Raw genomic sequence first — 18,998 nt, 5'->3', positions numbered from 1 at the left:
TTTCAGATCGGGAGAGTTTCTAGGGTTTATTATATGCAGGTTTTCAGTTCTAGGAGTAAAGGTACTCGAATTGTCCTTGTTAGTGCCCCCTTGGGCTGTTAACCCTCAATCCTAGTCCATCACAGACTAAAGTGGATCGAGTTCAATTCGAGGGGATACATTTCTCTATGCCTGACACGGAGAATAAATTCTCACGAAGACATAGAGCATATGAACCCCGAAAGTTACTGGCTAGGTCTGACACGGAGAATAAATTCTCACGAAGACGTCGCTTTCACTCCCACTTAAAAGGGACAAACTCAATTATAGAGCTTTATGTTATGCAATGCAAGTGTGTGTGTGAGGAGAAATATTCAAACCTCTAACAGATAAATAAATAATTAATACCTGAATAAAAAACAATATTAATATAAAAATAATAAAAAATAAAAAATTTGAAAGAAAAGAATTAAAAATTAAATAAATGAATTTTTAATTTCTAATTAATAGAGACAATTTATAATTGATTTTAAAGTTTGACAGTCCCCAGCGGAGTCGCCAAGCTGTCGTAACCGGTTTTCGTCCGGGCACGAAATTTTTTATTTGGCGGGAAAAGTGATGTGAATAAATGGTTTTTAAAAATAATTTGGGTGTCGCCATCGGCCTTTTGGGTTAGGTAGGTCAAATACCTAAAAATTATCTTTTAAAAGAGTTTTAAGAAAACATCAGTTAAAAGATGAACTGATCTGCGTTTATAACCAAAAATTCGTTCTTTTTAATAATAAAAAGGGATTCGTAGTCGGTTACGTTTAGGGAAGGATTAGCACCCCTACAACGTCCAAAATTGGTACTTTTTAATTATAAATTGTCTCTATTATTAGAAATTTAAAAATTCAAAGATATATTTAATTCATAATTCTACTATTTCAAATAATTTTAAGAAAATATATTAATATACATAAATAAGATATTTACTTATTTAGAAATATCAGAAAAGAGCTTCTAGGTACCTTAAGACAGCTCTTTTCTTTTATATTAAAAATAAATAAATATCAAAATATGATTATTTTTCTTAAAAGTAATTTATAAAATTAAATTTATAAATAGGAAAATAGAATAAATAAATAAATATTATATATATATTTATATAACTTAATAATAAAAATAATCATGAAGATATATATCAAAAGTAATAATAAAATAAAATAATAATAATTAAAATGAAAGAAAACAAAAGTAATAATATTAAAACTATTGGATCATATTCATAAATATATGAACCTAAAATGTAAAAATAATAAAACTTATGGTTAAAATTAAGATTATATAAAATTTAATGATCAAATTATAAAATATAAATATTTAAGAGACATGGTTAGAATTATCATAAAATATAAATACTAGTAGTATAATTAGCCATTAATTATTTAATAGGTGATTAAATAGAAATATTAAAATTATTAGGGACTAAATGTGATATTTATCCTAAATATATTATTTAATACTGGTAAGGACTAAAACATAATAAAATAAAATTCGAATACTGAATTAGAACATTCAGAAGTTAGTTTTAGTGACTAAAATGAATAATTACAAAACTCGGATGGCTACGAAAGGGGTTTAGCCATACATGTAAATTACGCATATACCCCTTCCCAAAACGACGTCGTTCGGGAAGGGGTATATACCCCTTCATAGCTGGCCCGAAGGGCCAGCAGCCTCATTGTTCTCTTCTTCTTCTTCTCTCAAAAACGAGAGAAGAAGAAGCTCTCTCTTCCTTCTCTATTAATTCCCTCACCGGAGGGAATTTCGGCGCCGATAGCCACCGCCAACCTCACCGCCGGCCACCGCCTCCGGTGGCCAGAAAATAAAACTTTATACCACAACGTAGATCGGATCGTCCTAATGACGATTCCGGTATTTGTTTACCTTAAAAAGCTCCCAATCGGAGCAAATCTATAAAAATACCTTCGATTTTCAAAGGTTTGTTGTGGAGCGTGGAGGCGCGTGGTTACTCCGGTGGTGGTGTGGCTTTCCTCGGTAAGGTTTCTTTCGATTTTTATCTCGTTATTTTGGTGTTTGATGGTGGTTGGATTGCTTGCTGTTGGTGTTGTTGTCTCCCGTTTGCTGGCTGTCCTCTTTCTTTCGTAGGTGGTCGATGGCTTTATAGCCATCATCAAGACGCTCATCGGACCGGTTAAAGGAAAGGAGTTCGGTGAGTCACCGAGCTATGTGGTGACTCACCATAGAGCTCGACATGGACGGTCGGTGTTGTAGCAACAGAGCTTCTGGAGGCTTCTTCGAGGTGGCTTCGTGGCGCTGGTGGAGTGTCGGCAACGGCGATTGGAGCACTTGGCATCAAAGGCTGAGGCATCTGGAAGCTTCTGGCAGCTGGAGAGGCGCTGCTGCGGCGCAGGGCTTCTGGAAACGGCGGCTGGGAGCTAGGGTTTAGAAACCCTAGCTGAAACTCCCAAATGATTTGGGCTTCTCGGGCCTGGTTCAAGTTGGGTTACTGTTGGACCTGATCTGGGCTCCTGGATCTTGTAATTGGGCTTTGTAATATTTAATAAATAAAATATAATAATAATTATAAATAATACTAATAATAATAATTTTAATAATAATAATAAATTTAAATGAAAAAATTGATGTCTACAATAAGAGTGTAGGATCTTTGTGCTGTGGTTTTTTTTTTTTTTGGAAAGAAAACGATCTTTATGATATTAGCCAAGAATGGCATCATCACAACTCGAAGAGTTACATGGGTAGCAACTCAATTGGTAGAGCACAGGGTTCTTAATCTTAAGGTCGTAGGATTGAGTCTCATGGAGGGTATTTCATAATTCGGAGGTCTCCTACAAAAGGGCAACTTACTATTTTACCTCCCCTTATCCCATTACATGTAGAAATAAGATCCACTAAAGTGTGAGCAGCAATATTTTTTTTGAATTAATCACGAATTTTTTGTGTAGAATATTAAGTCGCTTTTACTCGAATAACTTACCATTTGTATCTCAATTATAACCCTCCATTTAAGATGAAATTTGAACACTTACACTTATTCATAGGAAAAAGATAAGAAAACCCTGGCGGTCCCAAAGAGAAACAGTCGAGACAAGTGGTGCAGGGCTGCAGCTGAGCCTGGGAGCAAAGCGTAGACTCCAAAGCTCACATCGTATATTCCAATTCCAATTCCAATTCAATCCAATGCTTTCTGTTGTTGTTGATGCTACTTGCTTCATCGTCCCTTTATTCATTTCTGTCCCCCAATTTTGTTAATCTGAGAAGGATGAGATCAACCACCGCATTTCCATCATCTCTCTTCATCGCACCCCAAACCCCATCCTTTCTTCCTCGCCGTGGCAGCAGCCTCTCCTTCTTCACATCTCCAGCTTCATTTGTATGTTATCAAAGATCCTCCAACTCCCGAATACTGCGTATCTCTGCTTCTCTGCTGCACAGAGACGCTGACATTGCTTGGTTCCCTCCCGAACCTAATTCTCTACCCGACGAATATGGGGGTTGGGCCGCTATTCAAGCTCCTCCAACTCCCAGAACAAGGAAAAAAGGTTCTTTCTTGAAGAATTCTTATTTGAATAAGCGTTGGGTCGAATTAGAAAAGCGTTTCTTTTTTTTGTTGTTCTGCAGGATTTTCTTCTATTTTAGTTGGGTGTGCTATTGGGTCTTCACTTGCTATTGCAATTTCCATTGCATACTTTTTGTTCTACAGAAAAGGTGGGTTCTTTCTTTGATCAAGACTTGCTTTTACTTGCAAGAATGAATACAATGGTTTGTTTGAACTCGTGCTTAGTGCATTTCAATTGAGATTTGCAGGGTTTAAGTTTGAACTCAGGTGTCCATTGAATACTTTTCACGGGGTGTTTAGCTGCAGGGAGGCGAAAAGTGGCCATACCGAAGCTAGGGACTATCTTGAATCTGATGAAGAGGCTGCTGAGGCAGTACCCGACTATGTACCTCTTGCTGTTACCGAAATTGTTCCTTCAGGTGCGGCAGTCAATTATATAGATCATTTCAGTTCTCTGGTTTTCTTTATGTTTCAACATTTTAGATAGCCTTCTGTTGGACGGATAGAACAAGATAAACTATTGCAACCGAAGCTTCTAACTTTAATGTGTTATTGAGACCATAGTTTCAAACAATAGAATAATTCTATTCTATTTGATTTATGAGCCAAACTCTGTAGAAAAATTGTTCTTCCTTGACACTTTCAGCTCCTAGTCATAATCGTGAGCGCATTGTAGTACGTGTTGCTGTTGATTCCACTCAGCAGGAAGCTTTGTCGGTTCTAAAGAAGCTGAAGGCTTGTTTCTTGAAACTTGTTTTATGTAAAATCATCTCTGGTCCTTTTCAAATGAACTGCATATGATTGTATTTTGTAATTAAGGCTTGCAGATCATTGAAGATGATGTAAGACCTGATGAATTATGCACGAGAAGGGAATATGCCAGATGGCTTGTTTGTACGAGTTCATTATTGGAAAGGTGATAGTTGTCCTGTACTTCTCTTTTGGGAATGGTTTGAAATTGAAAATAGGAAGCTATAAGAACATTCTTTTGCATGATCTGATCTGATTTGGAAACCTATTATCTTTTAGGAACCCTAGGCACAGGATTGTTCCATCCATTGCACTCTCTGGGTCAGAAACTGCAGCCTTTGATGATGTTAGTGCCGATGACCCAGATTTTGAGTCCATTCAAGGTAAAGCTCAATTTGACACTTCCATGTAAAAAAGAAAGAATATAGGGATGACAATTAAGAGTTGTTCTCCTTTGAACTTTGGATTTAGCTTTGGCAGAGGTAGGCATCATTCCCAGCAAGCTTTCAGGCAGGAACACTGCTTCTGAGGGTTCAAAAGGAGTCTTCTTCTTTCCTGACCGGTAAAGCTGCAGACATTCACAAATTCATCAATTATTGAAAAGTACTTTTTGACTCAGCGAAGTAACCTGTTCTTCTAGATTTATTTCTCGAGAGGATCTTATAAACTGGAAAGCCTTGGTAGAGTATGACTTTGAGCCAGGAGTAATGGAGCAGGTACAATAAATCCCCCTGACGACCATCTGTTAGAATTTCTTTTATGTGCTTCTGAACTGTTGACTGATGCTTCACCAGTCTTTTCATAGCTCTTAAAACCTAACTTGTGTACAGTCCAGATATCAAGGACAAAGGTAGATTTTATGGATTTGAAGGAGATCAGTCCAGATTTGTCACCTGGAATTTTGATAGACATGTTGGGTGGAGAAAAGAGCATACTCAGAAAAGTTTTTGGTACAATTCTTATCTTGATTTGTTACTCACATTCATACGCAATACCTTCGACTTGACTTTTCTTCTTCCTTTCAAGTAAGTATTTAATATGTAAATGGTAGGAATACTCTTGGGTGGTATCACTTTTCTAGATAGCACTGAAAACTGACTACCATGTCATGTACGAGAGGATATCATGAGTGGTTTTGCCAAGAAAGTGCGAAGAGCTAATGCTAAACTAAGGCAAAGATACGAATGGGCAGAGTTATTTTTTATGCTATTCTTCTGTCTAAGATGGCAAATCAAGCACCACATTCACTTACTGTGCTTCATACAAATCCATATTTAAATTTTGTAGGACAAAGCAAGCGTTTTCAACCGAATAAACCTTCATCAAAAGCACAAGCAGCAGTGGCTTTGACAAGTGGCAGGATGGCAGAAGCAATTTCCAATGAGTTGTTGAAGCTGGAAATGGAGAGTTCTTCAAAAGAGCTGAAATGAAAGAAATCAAGTCCGAGTTGCTTGAAAAGGGAGAAATACAGAGTTTTTGGAATGAAAAGCTGGATGAAGAAAGAGCCAGAGGTTCTGAGGTGGAGAAGCTTTACTTTTTGGCAGTTCAGGACCTGGAACAGGAGAAGATTGTTCAGGAGAAATATGCTGCTGAGTCTTTGAAGGAAAAGGCAGCAATGGACTGCCAGTGGCTACTGGTTTCTAGTCTGAAAGAAGAGGTTGCACAGATGTCAGGAAGGCTTGCATCTGAGAGGACTATGTATGTTACTGAGCGGAGTAAGTTGCAAGATATGCACAATGCTTTACAATCCAAATTAGAAGGAATACTTGATGCAAAATCCATTCTGGAAGCTGAGATAAAAGCTATCAAGATTCTCAAGTAAGTGCTGAATTTGCTTACCCCCTCCACACTTTTCCATGCGTTAATGCTTGTGTCACAAGCTGGTTTACTCGACTCAGTAGGCGTATCCTATAGTAATGTAAAATTATTACTTGGAAGAACTCCTTGGTTCCTGACCTATCTCACTACATTTTATTTTAGAATGTACTGATACATAGTTTTAATTAAGAAAAACAATGAATTCAATTGCAGATCCTGGGTAGAGGATGAAGCAAGAAAAAGCCAAGGCCGAGCTAAGGTCCTTGAGGAGGTGGGACGAAGATGGAAATGGGATGACCAAGCTTGATTGTCAAAAATAGATTCGGCACTGACTGGTTGAAAATGTTAGAACATAGGAAGACTAAATAAGAAATTCCATGGAGAGATGAAATGCAACATGAGAAAATCTTTATTGTTTCGGTGAGCAGTGTTCAATGTGTTGATATTTGGATTTTATCATCTTCTCATTTTTCATGTACTTCTTACCTTTTCATATTAGTTAACTGTTGAAGAACTAAATGGCATGGAAGAATTCGGGAATCAATCATGTGTGCATTCATACCGCATGCTGTCTTCTTTTCATTGATTCTCATCAAAAGAACATTTTTTATAATGTTACTTGCAAGAACGGATACAATTACATTGCGTAATCAGATCAATGAGTTAATACCCTCTGTTAACCGAATACAGATAAGTTCATACCCTACGAATACGTAAATATTGACAAAGAATAATACTTTCTCTCCAAGCTTAAGCTATTCTGTTCACTGCTTGTTTGTCAGTAACAGTAACAGTTTGGAACCGGGTATCTTATGTCTGATCTATATTTTAGTACCTGTTTTTTTTTGTCTTTACTGTTCAATGTTCTTCAACTACGAGTCTGCTGTAAGAAACTAAGAATCCTGGGTTTATTTATGTGCATATCAAAATACGCACTTTACTGAAAAGAAAAGAAAAATCAAAATCAAAATCAATCCCAAGGCCAAGAAAATTTCAATCCTCCAAAGTTGAGGGCCGTGAGGAGTCACAGGAGAGCTATGAACCACCTGCTGTTTTGGATAATATATTGTCTGCTATTCTGCCCACTTGATCCCGCTCGAATTTCACCATGAAAATGACTTCCTTCAGCGTTTTCTTCCCGAGAAATTGCGCATTGATTAGTTAACACCAAAAAATTCCTCGGCCAGAAAAAATAAAAGGAATCTTCTGGGTTATATTTATCCATTCCCGTAGATAAATTTGTCTGCTCTTTCATTTCCATCATCGCCATATTAACAGAACTCAATTTGCTTATTTTTCTTGTACCAGTCGAGCCAATTGCATAATGCAACTTTAATTTTCAATTCCGCGAATTTCACCAGAAACCCACTATTGGTTTTACAAAGTTTTGGAAAATATTAAGGATTTTTAGTCTGATACAGCTAAGACGTGCTATGATGCGTATTATCCATACGTAATTACAGCCGCAGATGATTTCATTTTTGTGGCTCAGAAAGAGACATGGATGTCTTTCATTTCATCAAATAAAACCTACCAATATCAAAATCTAAAGAAAAATCTAAAATGTCCAACAATGTCAATCCCCAAAAAGTTAGTTTTATATTGGTTTTTGCTTGGATGCATCATTCACCTGAGCATTCGCTTCGGTCCATTAAGCAAACGGCTGGGAATCAAGTTCCAGGCTTTACTATGGCTTGGGTCCAAAAAAGTCTCATGCTTTCCCTTTAATCTTCCAAAATCTTGATTATTAGAGATTTAATCGGACCCATAATTTAGTTGGGACAGAAACATTGAATTAAATAGACACGTACCCTTGCCTTAAACAAAAAATACGAGACTTTTTTAGCAAGCTTGCCTTTTTGTTCAAATTTACAGTTTCTGGTATCCTTTTCAGCTTTGGTTTCGGCCGTGTTTTTCACTGTACATCACTTTCCGTTAGGTTTTAGTCCTATCCTTTGAGTAAATTTTCATTCTTATCGGAAGCAAAACTGACCACTTGTTTTTGGTTGTTGCTGTAGCTATTAGCAAGACAGGTGTTTTGGATTCTACTTAGCAAGTGAATTTGTGTGTAACAGAAAAAGGTTTTTCATTGAATGGTCTACAAATCTGATAACATGATAATGCTACTGGTTTAGGAACGTTTCTATCCGGATTGGCTATTATAGTTCAACCATATTTTCAACTCTCAAGCTAGGTTCTCCTGCTTGAATTTGCAACAGGATAACATTTACAAGCTCTTGCATTTAAAGGGTCATAATGGTTTAAGATAATAATGATGGGAGATGAGGAGAAGTGGAGTAGGGATGTCTATTGGGTATCTTTTTCCTGTAGGTGAGTGGAGGAAGAGGGTTTTTATATACACAAATCCTAAATGCTAGTCAGAGTCCTTCTTGCCGCTTCAATTGCAGCTCTTGCAGTCAAGCGGCTTAATGCCAAAAACTCAAAGTCATCAAAATCTTCAGGTACCCAGCTTTTAAATTTCTTAATTTTTCAATTTTTAGAATCCCAGGGCATAGTTCGGTAAGGAAAAAAGGTGAAAGATTGCATGTTTCTTCATCGATTGATAGTTTCCAATTATGGAAATCTACTTCTTCATGGTTTACTTTAATTGTTAACCTATGGTTTTGTCATTCTTTTTTACTCATGTGGTATTTGGGCTTCATTATGTTTTGTTAACTTGTTCTCTGATGACACTGAAACTCAGAAAATGAGGACAACAAGAAGCAGTTTAGATATCACGATGATGGCTTCAAGGGAAAAGATGTAAGTATATATGTAACCTTCTTCGATCGAAATTATCGTCTAAGAAATATTGGCTGGTCCTTTATTAGTTATTTTCTACCAATGATTGATATGTGATGTATTTTACAGGGTGAGGAAGAAGAGGAGGAAGAAGTTAAATTGATTAGCAGCATATTTAATCGAGCTAACGATAACCGATCAGATATTGGTGATGAAGATTTTCTACCTGAGTTTGAAGATCTTCTCTCCGGGGAAATTGAATATCCATTACCTACTGACAAATATGACAGGGAAGAGAAAGAAAAAATGTATGAAACTGAGATGGCAAACAATGCGAGTGAACTGGAAAGGTTGCGCAATTTAGTAAAGGAACTGGAGGAGAGGGAAGTAAAGCTCGAGGGTGAATTGCTTGAGTACTATGGTTTAAAGGAGCAGGAATCAGATATTACTGAATTACAAAGGCAGCTGAAGATCAAGACAGTTGAAATCGACATGCTGAATATTACCATAAACTCTTTGCAGGCCGAGAGGAAGAAGCTTCAAGGGGAGATTGCTCGTGGAGCTTCTGTAAAGAAGGAGCTGGAGGTGGCAAGGAACAAAATCAAGGAGCTACAAAGGCAAATTCAGCTTGATGCTAACCAAACAAAAGCTCAGTTATTGTTTCTCAAGCAAGAAGTTTCTACTCTTCAATCCAAAGAGCAAGAAGCCATCAACAGTGACGCTGAGATTGAGAAGAAATTGAAAGCTTTGAAGGAGTTAGAAATTGAAGTTGTGGAGCTTAGGAGAAAGAATAAAGAGCTTCAGCATGAAAAGCGGGAGTTAACTGTTAAACTGGATGCCGCTGAAGCGAAAATAGCCTCCCTTTCCAACATGACAGAGGCAAGTCCCACGGAAATTTCCTATGTATTAGATTCTGAACTCATGTAAATGATTGGAAGCCTTTTAGTCTTAACTGTGTAAGGATTTTACCGAGTAAGACCAACATAAGAAAATTGCAAACTGCATGAAAACTTACATTGTTGCAGCTTAGGTTTGTTGAGATGATTATTAGCCGAATATTTATTGATGACATTTCCCTTTAAAATTCAGAAGCCTGAACATTTTACTATAGAAAAACGAAAAGAAAAGGTCAGCAAGCTAGCAACATGGTTTAGAAGATTTTCAGGGAATGCTATGATACAGATTTTGGAAAATTATTTCATAAGCTAAACAAATCAGTCCTAGGCTGTATGACCAGTAATAACATAAGTGTTCTAGTTTGTAGTTTGTTCTTATATGTGATTTTTTTCTTCTGTCTTATGTTATCACAGACTGAAATTACAGCCAGGGCAAGAGAAGAGGTCAATGCATTAAAACATGCAAATGAGGATCTGCTAAAGCAAGTAGAAGGACTTCAGATGAACAGATTTAGCGAAGTTGAAGAACTAGTGTACCTTCGTTGGGTCAATGCATGCTTGAGATACGAACTCCGTAATTACCAGACACCTGGAGGAAAAATATCTGCTCGTGATCTCAATAAAAGTCTAAGCCCCAAGTCCCAAGAGAAGGCTAAAAGGTTACTATTAGAATATGCAGGGTCAGAACGTGGGCAAGGCGACACAGATCTTGAAAGCAACTACTCTCATCCATCCTCTCCTGGAAGTGAGGATTTTGATAAAGCTTCCATCGACAGTTCTAACAGTAGATATAGCAATCTCAGTAGAGACCTGGCTTAATCCAAAAGCTGAAGAAATGGGGCAAGAGCAAAGATGATTCAAGTGCTTTTTCATCACCGGCCAGATCCTTCTCTGGTGGCTCTCCAAGCAGGACTAGCTTGAGCCTCCGCAATCGGGGTCCATTAGAATCACTTATGCTAAGGAATGCAGGTGATGGTGTTGCAATCACAACTTTTGGTAAAATGGACCAGGAATCCACTGATTCGCCGGATGCTTCTTCTCTTCCAAACATTAGAACACAACCTTCTGGTGACTCTTTGAATTCTGTTTCAACATCATTCCACTTAATGTCTAAATCTGTAGATGGAATTCTAGAGGAAAAATATCCTGCTTATAAGGACCGCCATAAGTTGGCCATGGAGAGGGAGAAACAAATTAAGAAAAAAGCAGAACAAGCTAGGGCTGAGAGGTTTGGCGAGAACTCAAACTTTGAGTCTAGAGCAAAGGCACCTGTAACTTTACCACCAAAACTTGCTCAAATAAAGGAGAAGACCGTTGTTTCTGGTGACACAAGCGAACAATCCAATGGCGACAAGACTGTAGACTCCCAAACTATAAGCAAGATGAAACTTGCTCACATTGAAAAGAGGGCACCTAGGGTGCCCAGACCACCACCAAAGCCATCCAGTGGCAGTTCTGCTGGCACAGATACTGCTACAACAGGACAACTTCCCGCTCCACCTCCACTACCCGGTGCACCACCACCACCACCGCCACCTCCTGGTGGACGACCACCACCTCCTCCTCCTCCAGGCAGCCTACCCAGAGGGGCAGGCAGTGGTGATAAAGTTCACCGAGCTCCTGAACTTGTTGAATTTTATCAGACATTGATGAACGAGAGTCAAAGAAGGAAACTTCAAGTTTGATTTCTACAACATCTAATACATCAGATGCTAGGAGCAACATGATCGGAGAGATTGAGAATAGATCATCATTCCTGTTAGCTGTATGTTAAAGTTTTCCTTTCCATCCATTTATCTGCTTACCTTCAGATCAAGTGTAGGTGTTTTTTAACCAATTTTAACATATGAGACCATATGGATTCATCCAGGTAAAAGCTGACGTGGAATCGCAAGGTGACTTTGTTCAGTCCTTGGCCACTGAAGTTCGAGCAGCTTCTTTCACCAACATAGAAGACCTGGTAGCTTTTGTAAATTGGCTAGATGAGGAACTTTCCTTCTTGGTATGGAATAAAATATTCAAGATTTAAAATATGCATTTCTGTTTCTAGTAGTGGTAATTTGAATTTGAAAGATTTCTTATTGCACAAAAAAGCACAGATTTTTGAGGTAATATGGCAGAAGATGCATCTTGGAACTAAACCATGGGTCTAAGACGCTATATTTTGCTCTCCATTGTCTGCTCTATTTTTTACCAGTCATTATGGAAGACTTAATATCGTTTCTTTGTGGCAAGATGTACTATAATACATGGAACCAGTTGTTCATGTTGTCCAACAGATTCACTAGAAATTGTATGTCTAGTGTCTACTATATTTGCTGAATTATCTTTCTGCGCTGTGTAGGTTGATGAACGTGCAGTTCTCAAGCACTTTGATTGGCCTGAAGGAAAGGCTGATGCATTAAGAGAGGCAGCTTTGAATACCAGGACCTAGTGAAGTTGGAGAAGCAGGTCTCTTCCTTTGTTGATGATCCCAACCTTCCATGTGAAGCTGCTCTGAAGAAGATGTACAAATTGCTTGAAAAGTAAGTCAATTCAGATTCATTTGGTTTAATTTCTGAACTTGGAAGCAATACTCTCCTTAAAGTAATAAAATCTAAATAGGACTATTCTTCTAGTTTTCCTTAAGGGTCATGTCAGTATAAATTATCAATCTTGTAGAATGGTAGAGATGCAGTCTCTCTTGTCATATTCTGATTTGCTATTTCATTTTGTTGTTGTTGTTGTTGTTCAGAATGGAACAAAGTGTATATGCACTTTTACGTACAAGAGACATGGCTGTTGCACGATACAAGGAGTTTGGAATTCCAGTTAATTGGTTATTAGATTCTGGGATTGTTGGCAAGGTATGAACCATAACAATAAATTAAAAGGTTTGGTTTCGTTATACATGGAACACAGCTCAGTAAGTGGCTCATTGTTATGATGAATCTATGATGTAACTGCTAGTACGGATGAAACTACCACAACAAATGGAAAATTAGTAGTATATCTTTCGCCTGCTATAAAATGTGATCATAAATCTATGTTTTTCTTCTGCATAATGCAGATCAAACTTTCATCTGTTCAATTGGCAAGGAAATATATGAAACGCGTAGCATCAGAACTTGATGCATTGACTGGACCGGAAAAAGAACCCAACCGAGAGTTTATACTTCTGCAAGGGGTCCGTTTTGCTTTCCGTGTTCATCAGGTATTTAGCTTTGTACTTGGTTCCCTTGTTCAAGATGTCTAGTTTAAGATCTTTACTACGCAAATTCTGATTGTGTTGTAATCTGACGAATTACTTGTATTGCTTCAAGTAATACTGTTTGAACTGTTAATGAGTGACTAGATTTCTTTTCTCTGCCAGTTCGCGGGTGGTTTTGATGCGGAAAGCATGAAGGCTTTCGAAGAACTTAGGAGCCGCGTGCATACACAAATGGGAGAAGAAAATAAGACAGAAATGGAAGAAGGAAATAAGCCGGAGGCAGGATGAACATTTACTATTTTTGGCCTTGTTATTTTCGTTGTTGCTCCACTGCTCTGTTGTATATTGTTTCTGTATTACCACTCGACAATATTGCATTAGAAATTACTCAATATAGTTGGATATTGTACAATGAAGCTGCCAGAGATACAGATGAAGGAAAATTAATATTACAACATATGCTATGTTTGGACATTCCCACCATCCGTTTGCTTATTCTCATTCCTTCTAGTTCTCCGTTGAGGCAACATCCAGGGGCCAAAGGACGACATCGGATTAGCGACGCTAGAATCCAAACCGCCACCCTCAGTTCCATTGTCCTTGGAAACAGTCTCATAATTATCAGGAGTCTTCTGCCTCGTCAGACATAAATCAACTTTGTGTCCATAAACGCCACACTCGAAGTAGATTTCATCAAGTCCTCATACTCGACCATTTGCCACAAGGGTCCTAACACAACCCCTCCATGCAAAGGCTTACTATGATCTACCTCCACACATGTCCTGGCATACTTTCCCGTGAGGATTCAACGGTTGGACGACCAACCTTCACCTTTCGACGCAGGAGGTAGCCAACTGCTTCAAGTTTCTGCTTGTTAGAGTTCCATAGGTAATCCCGGAAGATGAATCCAAACATCCGCCTTAACAATCACTTCCTCATACAAGCGGAACGACTTCCATGATTCCAACAGGTCCCCTCAAGAGTTGACGGAACGAAACTCGTATTTAGAACTGCATCTCTAAAATTTTGTCCCCCAGCAACAGAAGGCTGTTGATTTTCCTTGAAAAGTTGGTTCTCTGACATCACAGTTGACTGCCCATGATAGTATAAAAATGATATGATTGGAAAGATATTGATCATTCGAGGAAATAATTAAAATATTTAAAATATAAGGACTAATTTAAAGTGTTATTTATAGTTTGAGGAATTCTCATGAAATTAGTCCAAAATGAAATAAGAAAATAAAGCAATAGATATCGGTAAAGAGCCGATAATCAGGTTTGGCAAAATCACAATTTACGCTATCCAACTCAGAAAAGTCGTCATCTTCGTCGTCGTCGTCAGAAGAAGAAGAAGAAGAAAAAAAGAAGATAAGAAATTATGGTAAGCGAATCATTGCGCTCTAACTTTCAATTAGATTAAATAAATAAAATTATGCTTTGTTTATCCCCGACAATTAGGGTTTTGTGTTATTGGATGGTTTTTTTTTTTGTAGATCTTACAATTCCTAGATAGTGATATTGGTTTAGTTATGTCGTTATGATTATTTTTTATTTCATTCATTAATCATTACCCCTTCCAATTTCTGATTTTATATTGCAGAATTGATCCGGTTATGTTGATTTCATGATTTTAACGTGGTTTAATTTCATATATCTGAATAGAATTTACACAGTTCCTCAAAAAAATTTATCTTTTAGAGATATGTGTCTAGGGATATATATTTTAGGCGGATTACTAATATAAGTAATTAAAAATGGTTAACCCACTTGCTCTGTGCTTCTGCAGTCTTCACTTGCAGCTGCTAGAGCTGATAACTTTTACTATCCTCCAGAATGGGATCCAAGTTAGGTATGCATAGTTTAGAATTGTTTGCTTTCTGCAAATTTTTTGGTGAGTTTAAAGGAAATCTTCTGCCAAAGTTATGATTTATGGCAGTTCTGTCTTCTTTTTAGGGTTCTTTGAACAAGTTTCACGGTCAACATGCTTTGAGAGAGGGCGAGGAAAATAGATCAAGGCATTTTGATTATAAGATAAGATCACATTATTTTCGGAATTTTATACTATCACTTTCGTGAGTTCGTCGCAAATTCTGGCATCTTCAGAATAGTTATACTAATGGGCTTCAATGCGGTTAATGATGAAATGATAGGCTGCGAGAACCGCATAACTTAGATTTTTTCATAGGAATTCTTCACCGAATTCTGATAAGATTGGTTGGCAACCAGGCATTGGCTTGCCATTTTTCTTGACCCAAAATTTAATTATTTGCGTTACTTAAGAAAGAAATCTTGTTCCATATTCGTTTTCTTTTCTTTTTTTTTCTTTTTGCAAAAAGAAAAAAAAGTTCCATATACCTCTTAGACTTTTAGCAAAGATGATCTAAGCGAGGTGTGACTTTATAGATATATTTTCATGTTCTATGGTTGTAGCATGGAATTTGTATCTAGGAGACAATCTATTACCCTTATAACTTTACAAGTGACAGCAAACTTGGTTTGGTTTCCATTATCCCTGCCAAGTTTACTTTTGGTGTGGTCAGTTTCTTTCTAAATGGTATATGATTTTCATTCTTGTTTTTCTTTGAGGTTTGAAATGCTTTTCAATATATGGTGTGGTGGATGCAATTCTATGATTGCAAAAGGTGTACGGTTCAATGCTGAGAACAAGCAAGTCGGAAATTATTATTCTACTAAGGTATCTTGTTTTTACCAATTTTGTAAGCTACTCCATGATTTCCTGTGATTTGGTTTATGTTGATGGGGGATATATTCTGTTAAATAATTTTTGGTCATCGCTGATTTGGTATTCCTAACAATTACTTGTTTCTTTTAGATATGGAGCTTTAACAGGAAGTCTGGATGCTGCAAACATGAGATAGTCATTCAGACGGACCCAAAAAATTGCGAGTATGTGATCATTTGCGGGGCTCAGCGGAAAACTGAAATGTTTGATGTTGAGGATACTGAGACATTAGAACTCCCAGCTGATGAAGGTGTGTAGTAAGTTACATGGGTTCATTGATTCTTATAGGATAACTACTTTTAACTATAGGTTGCCGTTGCTTGAAAACATTGTATTCTGGAACAATTTGCCCCAATGGCAATGAACTAACTTCTTTGGATATTGGAATAAAATTCAATTATCAAAATAAATAAATAACTTGGCATACTGTGAATCTCTGTAACTTCCTAACAAAAGCATGGGTTGACTGACAGCCATGGGTCTTAATGAGGGTTAAACCTATAGGCCTGTACATCTTGCTTCTGGGAATCAAGTTTGTGTGTGTGCGTGCACGTGTGTGTTGGTTTTTACAGTTAACTTTGTTCTGCAGAAAGAGGCAAGCTTGCAGATCCATTTTATCGTCTTGCACATCAGGAGGAGGATTTGAAGAAGAAGAAAGAAGCTGAGCTAGTACTTGTTCGCCTTCAGCGTGTATCTGATGCCAGGCATTCGGATGACTATGCCCTCAACAAAGCTCTACGTGCCAAACCTATGTTTCTAAGCTTAAATTGGTTTGTCAGTTACATTATTGTTATGAACTTGCTCCCTAATTTTACTTTCTGTTCTCAGAGTCAAACGAAGAGGGTTCTTGAAGAAGAATCTGCATCAAGGAAATTGGGCCTAAGCATTCGACTCCTTCCAGCAAGCGAAGAAGATGGCGTTACTGCTTCAGGAGTCAAATTTTCTTCCAAGTTTGAGAGAAACAGGAAAGATAAGAGAGCATTGATTAAAGCTGCTTCAATCTTCCCCAGATCATCTGGGTTGTCCTCGTCCAATAAGAAGAGGTTGGAGCTGGAGTCCAAGAGAAGAAAAATCTGTGCAGCTGCAGCTTCTAACTTGCTGACAGGGGGATTCAAGCCATCATCATGATCACAAGATGCTGTGTAGAGGAGTGCTTCCTCCAATGCTCGGAAATTTTAGCTCTAGTTTTCATAATGCCTGCTTCAATTCACATATAATATTAGCTATGGATTCCAATCTCCGGTGTTTCTTGTGCAAGATTGTGGTGGATCACGTATGTAAAGCATACAGCTACTGCTAGTTAACTATGCTCTTTGGTCAATAACAAATCAGTTAAATCTCTTATAGGAACTGTGTGTAACTTTATCATGTTGAGAAATTGAAATGTATTGGATATTTTTTGCTCCCATTTATACGTGTATCGTTTGAGTTTATATAAACATCATACCAATTAATTCACTGGTTAACACTCCTTGAACCTGTTGTTTACTCTTTATCTCTGGCAATCGACCAGCAGACCGAATTTCGCTAGCTTAGATTGTTGTAATGTACTCATCTGATTCTCATCTGAAAATGGCAACTTGTGGCTATAATTAATCTCCCCCACAGCGCATGACACTGTATGGATAAAATGCAGGAACAGATTAATAATGCACGCCAGTGAAAGTGGATGGATTATAGGGTAATCCCAAAGAGGAGAAAGTACATATGATGGGGATGGGTAGTGAAAAATGGATTATATGGTAATCCCAAAGAAGAAAAAGATGAATATTGCAGTCGCAGTAGTGCTGCTGCTGATGATCAGTAGTACAGCAGCAGAGATTGGTCATCAAGAGGCTTAAATTTCGGCTCAGAACACACCTTAATTATTACTATAAATAAATACAATATATATATGCCACTCTCAACTGTACTTGAAAAAGTATCTGCAACACTATAAGTTGTAAGATCTTCATGTCTCACCAGTCTTCGTTATGTTCTGTTTCATTGTTTTTATAGCCTTCCACTTTCCAGATTCACATTTTTCTTTCTGCAGGATCAAGTGGATTCATTTGATGATGAGCATTGAGCTTTGAGAAACTAGTTATATATATATTCTGTACTTGGCTTTAATTTGTAGGCCATGTTTTATGTTCATCTTTTTTGCAGTCTGTAACACCTAACACTGCCATAAGATCTCCCAAAACTGACTCAAAAAGCTACCAAATCCAAGGTAACTAACCCCTTATAAAATAATACTACAAATACATATGCATTAAACATAGTAAAATTTTCCACTACCACTTTTCCGGGTTTGTCGCTACAATAGCTGGGCCTCTTTTCACTGTTAGTATTTATTTCCTTTGTATGGTCTCTTTCGTTGGCTTTTCTTTTCTTTGAGCTCATCGTTTTTTTTGGCAAATTAAGAGTAGTTTACTTTGGCTACTGTCGGGGTGTCGGTTAGTGAACTTAATCTTATAAACTGAAATGAATATTGCCTTGTCTTGTAATTAATCTTTATTCCTTTTCTGGTATTGTAGGGCTGAGAGGCTGCTGCCAGTGCCACAATCTGCACTTGCTTTTCATGTTTCGTCTCCTTTGATATTGGAGCGATCGAGAAACGAGATAGTGTAGAGGCGCATCATTGCAGAAACCAAGCATTTTCAGGTCAGTTTATTTTCTTTGATTGTTCTCGAGCACGCATTCACACGTAAGATAGATCCAACACCCAGAAGAGAAATAAAAAACGGTGTAATAAAGTGATGTTGGAAATAAAACACTCACACAAACAACTTTTATTGAAACTCAAACAAATATTACAAGAGTACTCTCACTCAAAAACAAGAACTACAACTCACTCTTATAAGACTTTGCTTCTTCACTCACTTAGAAGCTCTTAATTTTTCTTGATGCTTAAAACTAAAATGGGAAGGGGTATTTATACTACTCAAGAACAATCCTACACCACACAAATAAACTAATTTAAACCATTACAAATTCAACAAATATCTAACTCTCACCTAACTAAATTGATGTAAGCAATGATATCATTAATTAAATGATGTAAGCAATGACATCTTTAATTAAATGATGTAAGTAATGACATCAATTTAGTTTGGGTTTGGGTTTAGGCTCCCATAATGGATCAAGTTTATGATCCAACACCCTCCCTTAAACTTGATCTCGTGACCCCTAGTAGGTTCCTTAATCTTAAGAAGTCTTCGCTGGTCAGTGGTTTGGTAAAAATATCAGTAACTTGATCTTGTGACTTCACATATTCAACTTCCACATCTTTCTTGCAACACACTCCCTT

The 18,998-nt window shown here is 37.4% G+C and overlaps 2 protein-coding genes, 1 long non-coding RNA gene and 1 pseudogene across 3 annotated transcripts; 3 read left to right on the top strand and 1 right to left on the bottom strand.

The window, feature by feature from the left end:
* The first annotated feature begins 3,076 nt into the window (after positions 1-3,076).
* Positions 3,077-6,673, top strand: LOC120181127 (annotated as a pseudogene).
* A 1,579-nt stretch (positions 6,674-8,252) lies between these two features.
* LOC120181188 (protein CHUP1, chloroplastic-like) lies at positions 8,253-13,374 on the top strand. The gene is given in 12 exon segments (XM_039186370.1): positions 8,253-8,595; positions 8,838-8,896; positions 9,005-9,754; positions 10,186-10,573; positions 10,576-11,421; positions 11,424-11,536; positions 11,642-11,773; positions 12,116-12,182; positions 12,185-12,296; positions 12,506-12,617; positions 12,821-12,964; positions 13,124-13,374. Coding segments are annotated over 12 exon segments (2,940 nt in total). The 5' UTR covers positions 8,253-8,504; the 3' UTR covers positions 13,250-13,374.
* Positions 12,770-13,101, bottom strand: LOC120181189. Its single transcript, XR_005521739.1, has 2 exons — positions 13,059-13,101; positions 12,770-13,002 (listed from the first exon to the last, which is right to left on the bottom strand). It is a non-coding gene; the product is annotated as an uncharacterized LOC120181189 (long non-coding RNA).
* Positions 13,375-14,214: 840 nt separating the features above from the next.
* LOC120181164 (coiled-coil domain-containing protein 130-like) lies at positions 14,215-16,834 on the top strand. The gene is made up of 5 exons (XM_039186354.1): positions 14,215-14,344; positions 14,750-14,812; positions 15,550-15,658; positions 15,797-15,956; positions 16,296-16,834. The coding sequence occupies exons 3-5, from the start codon at positions 15,557-15,559 to the stop codon at positions 16,832-16,834; spliced, it is 801 nt and encodes a 266-aa protein (XP_039042285.1). The 5' UTR covers positions 14,215-14,344; positions 14,750-14,812; positions 15,550-15,556.
* The last annotated feature ends 2,164 nt before the right edge of the window (positions 16,835-18,998 follow it).

The sequence above is a fragment of the Hibiscus syriacus genome, unplaced genomic scaffold (genome assembly GCF_006381635.1).
Source record: "Hibiscus syriacus cultivar Baekdansim isolate YM2019G1 unplaced genomic scaffold, ASM638163v2 tig00112517_pilon, whole genome shotgun sequence".
Classification (NCBI taxonomy): Eukaryota; Viridiplantae; Streptophyta; class Magnoliopsida; order Malvales; family Malvaceae; genus Hibiscus; species Hibiscus syriacus.
Note: the sequence above shows the minus strand (reverse complement) of the source record. Positions and strands in the feature narration are given on the sequence as shown.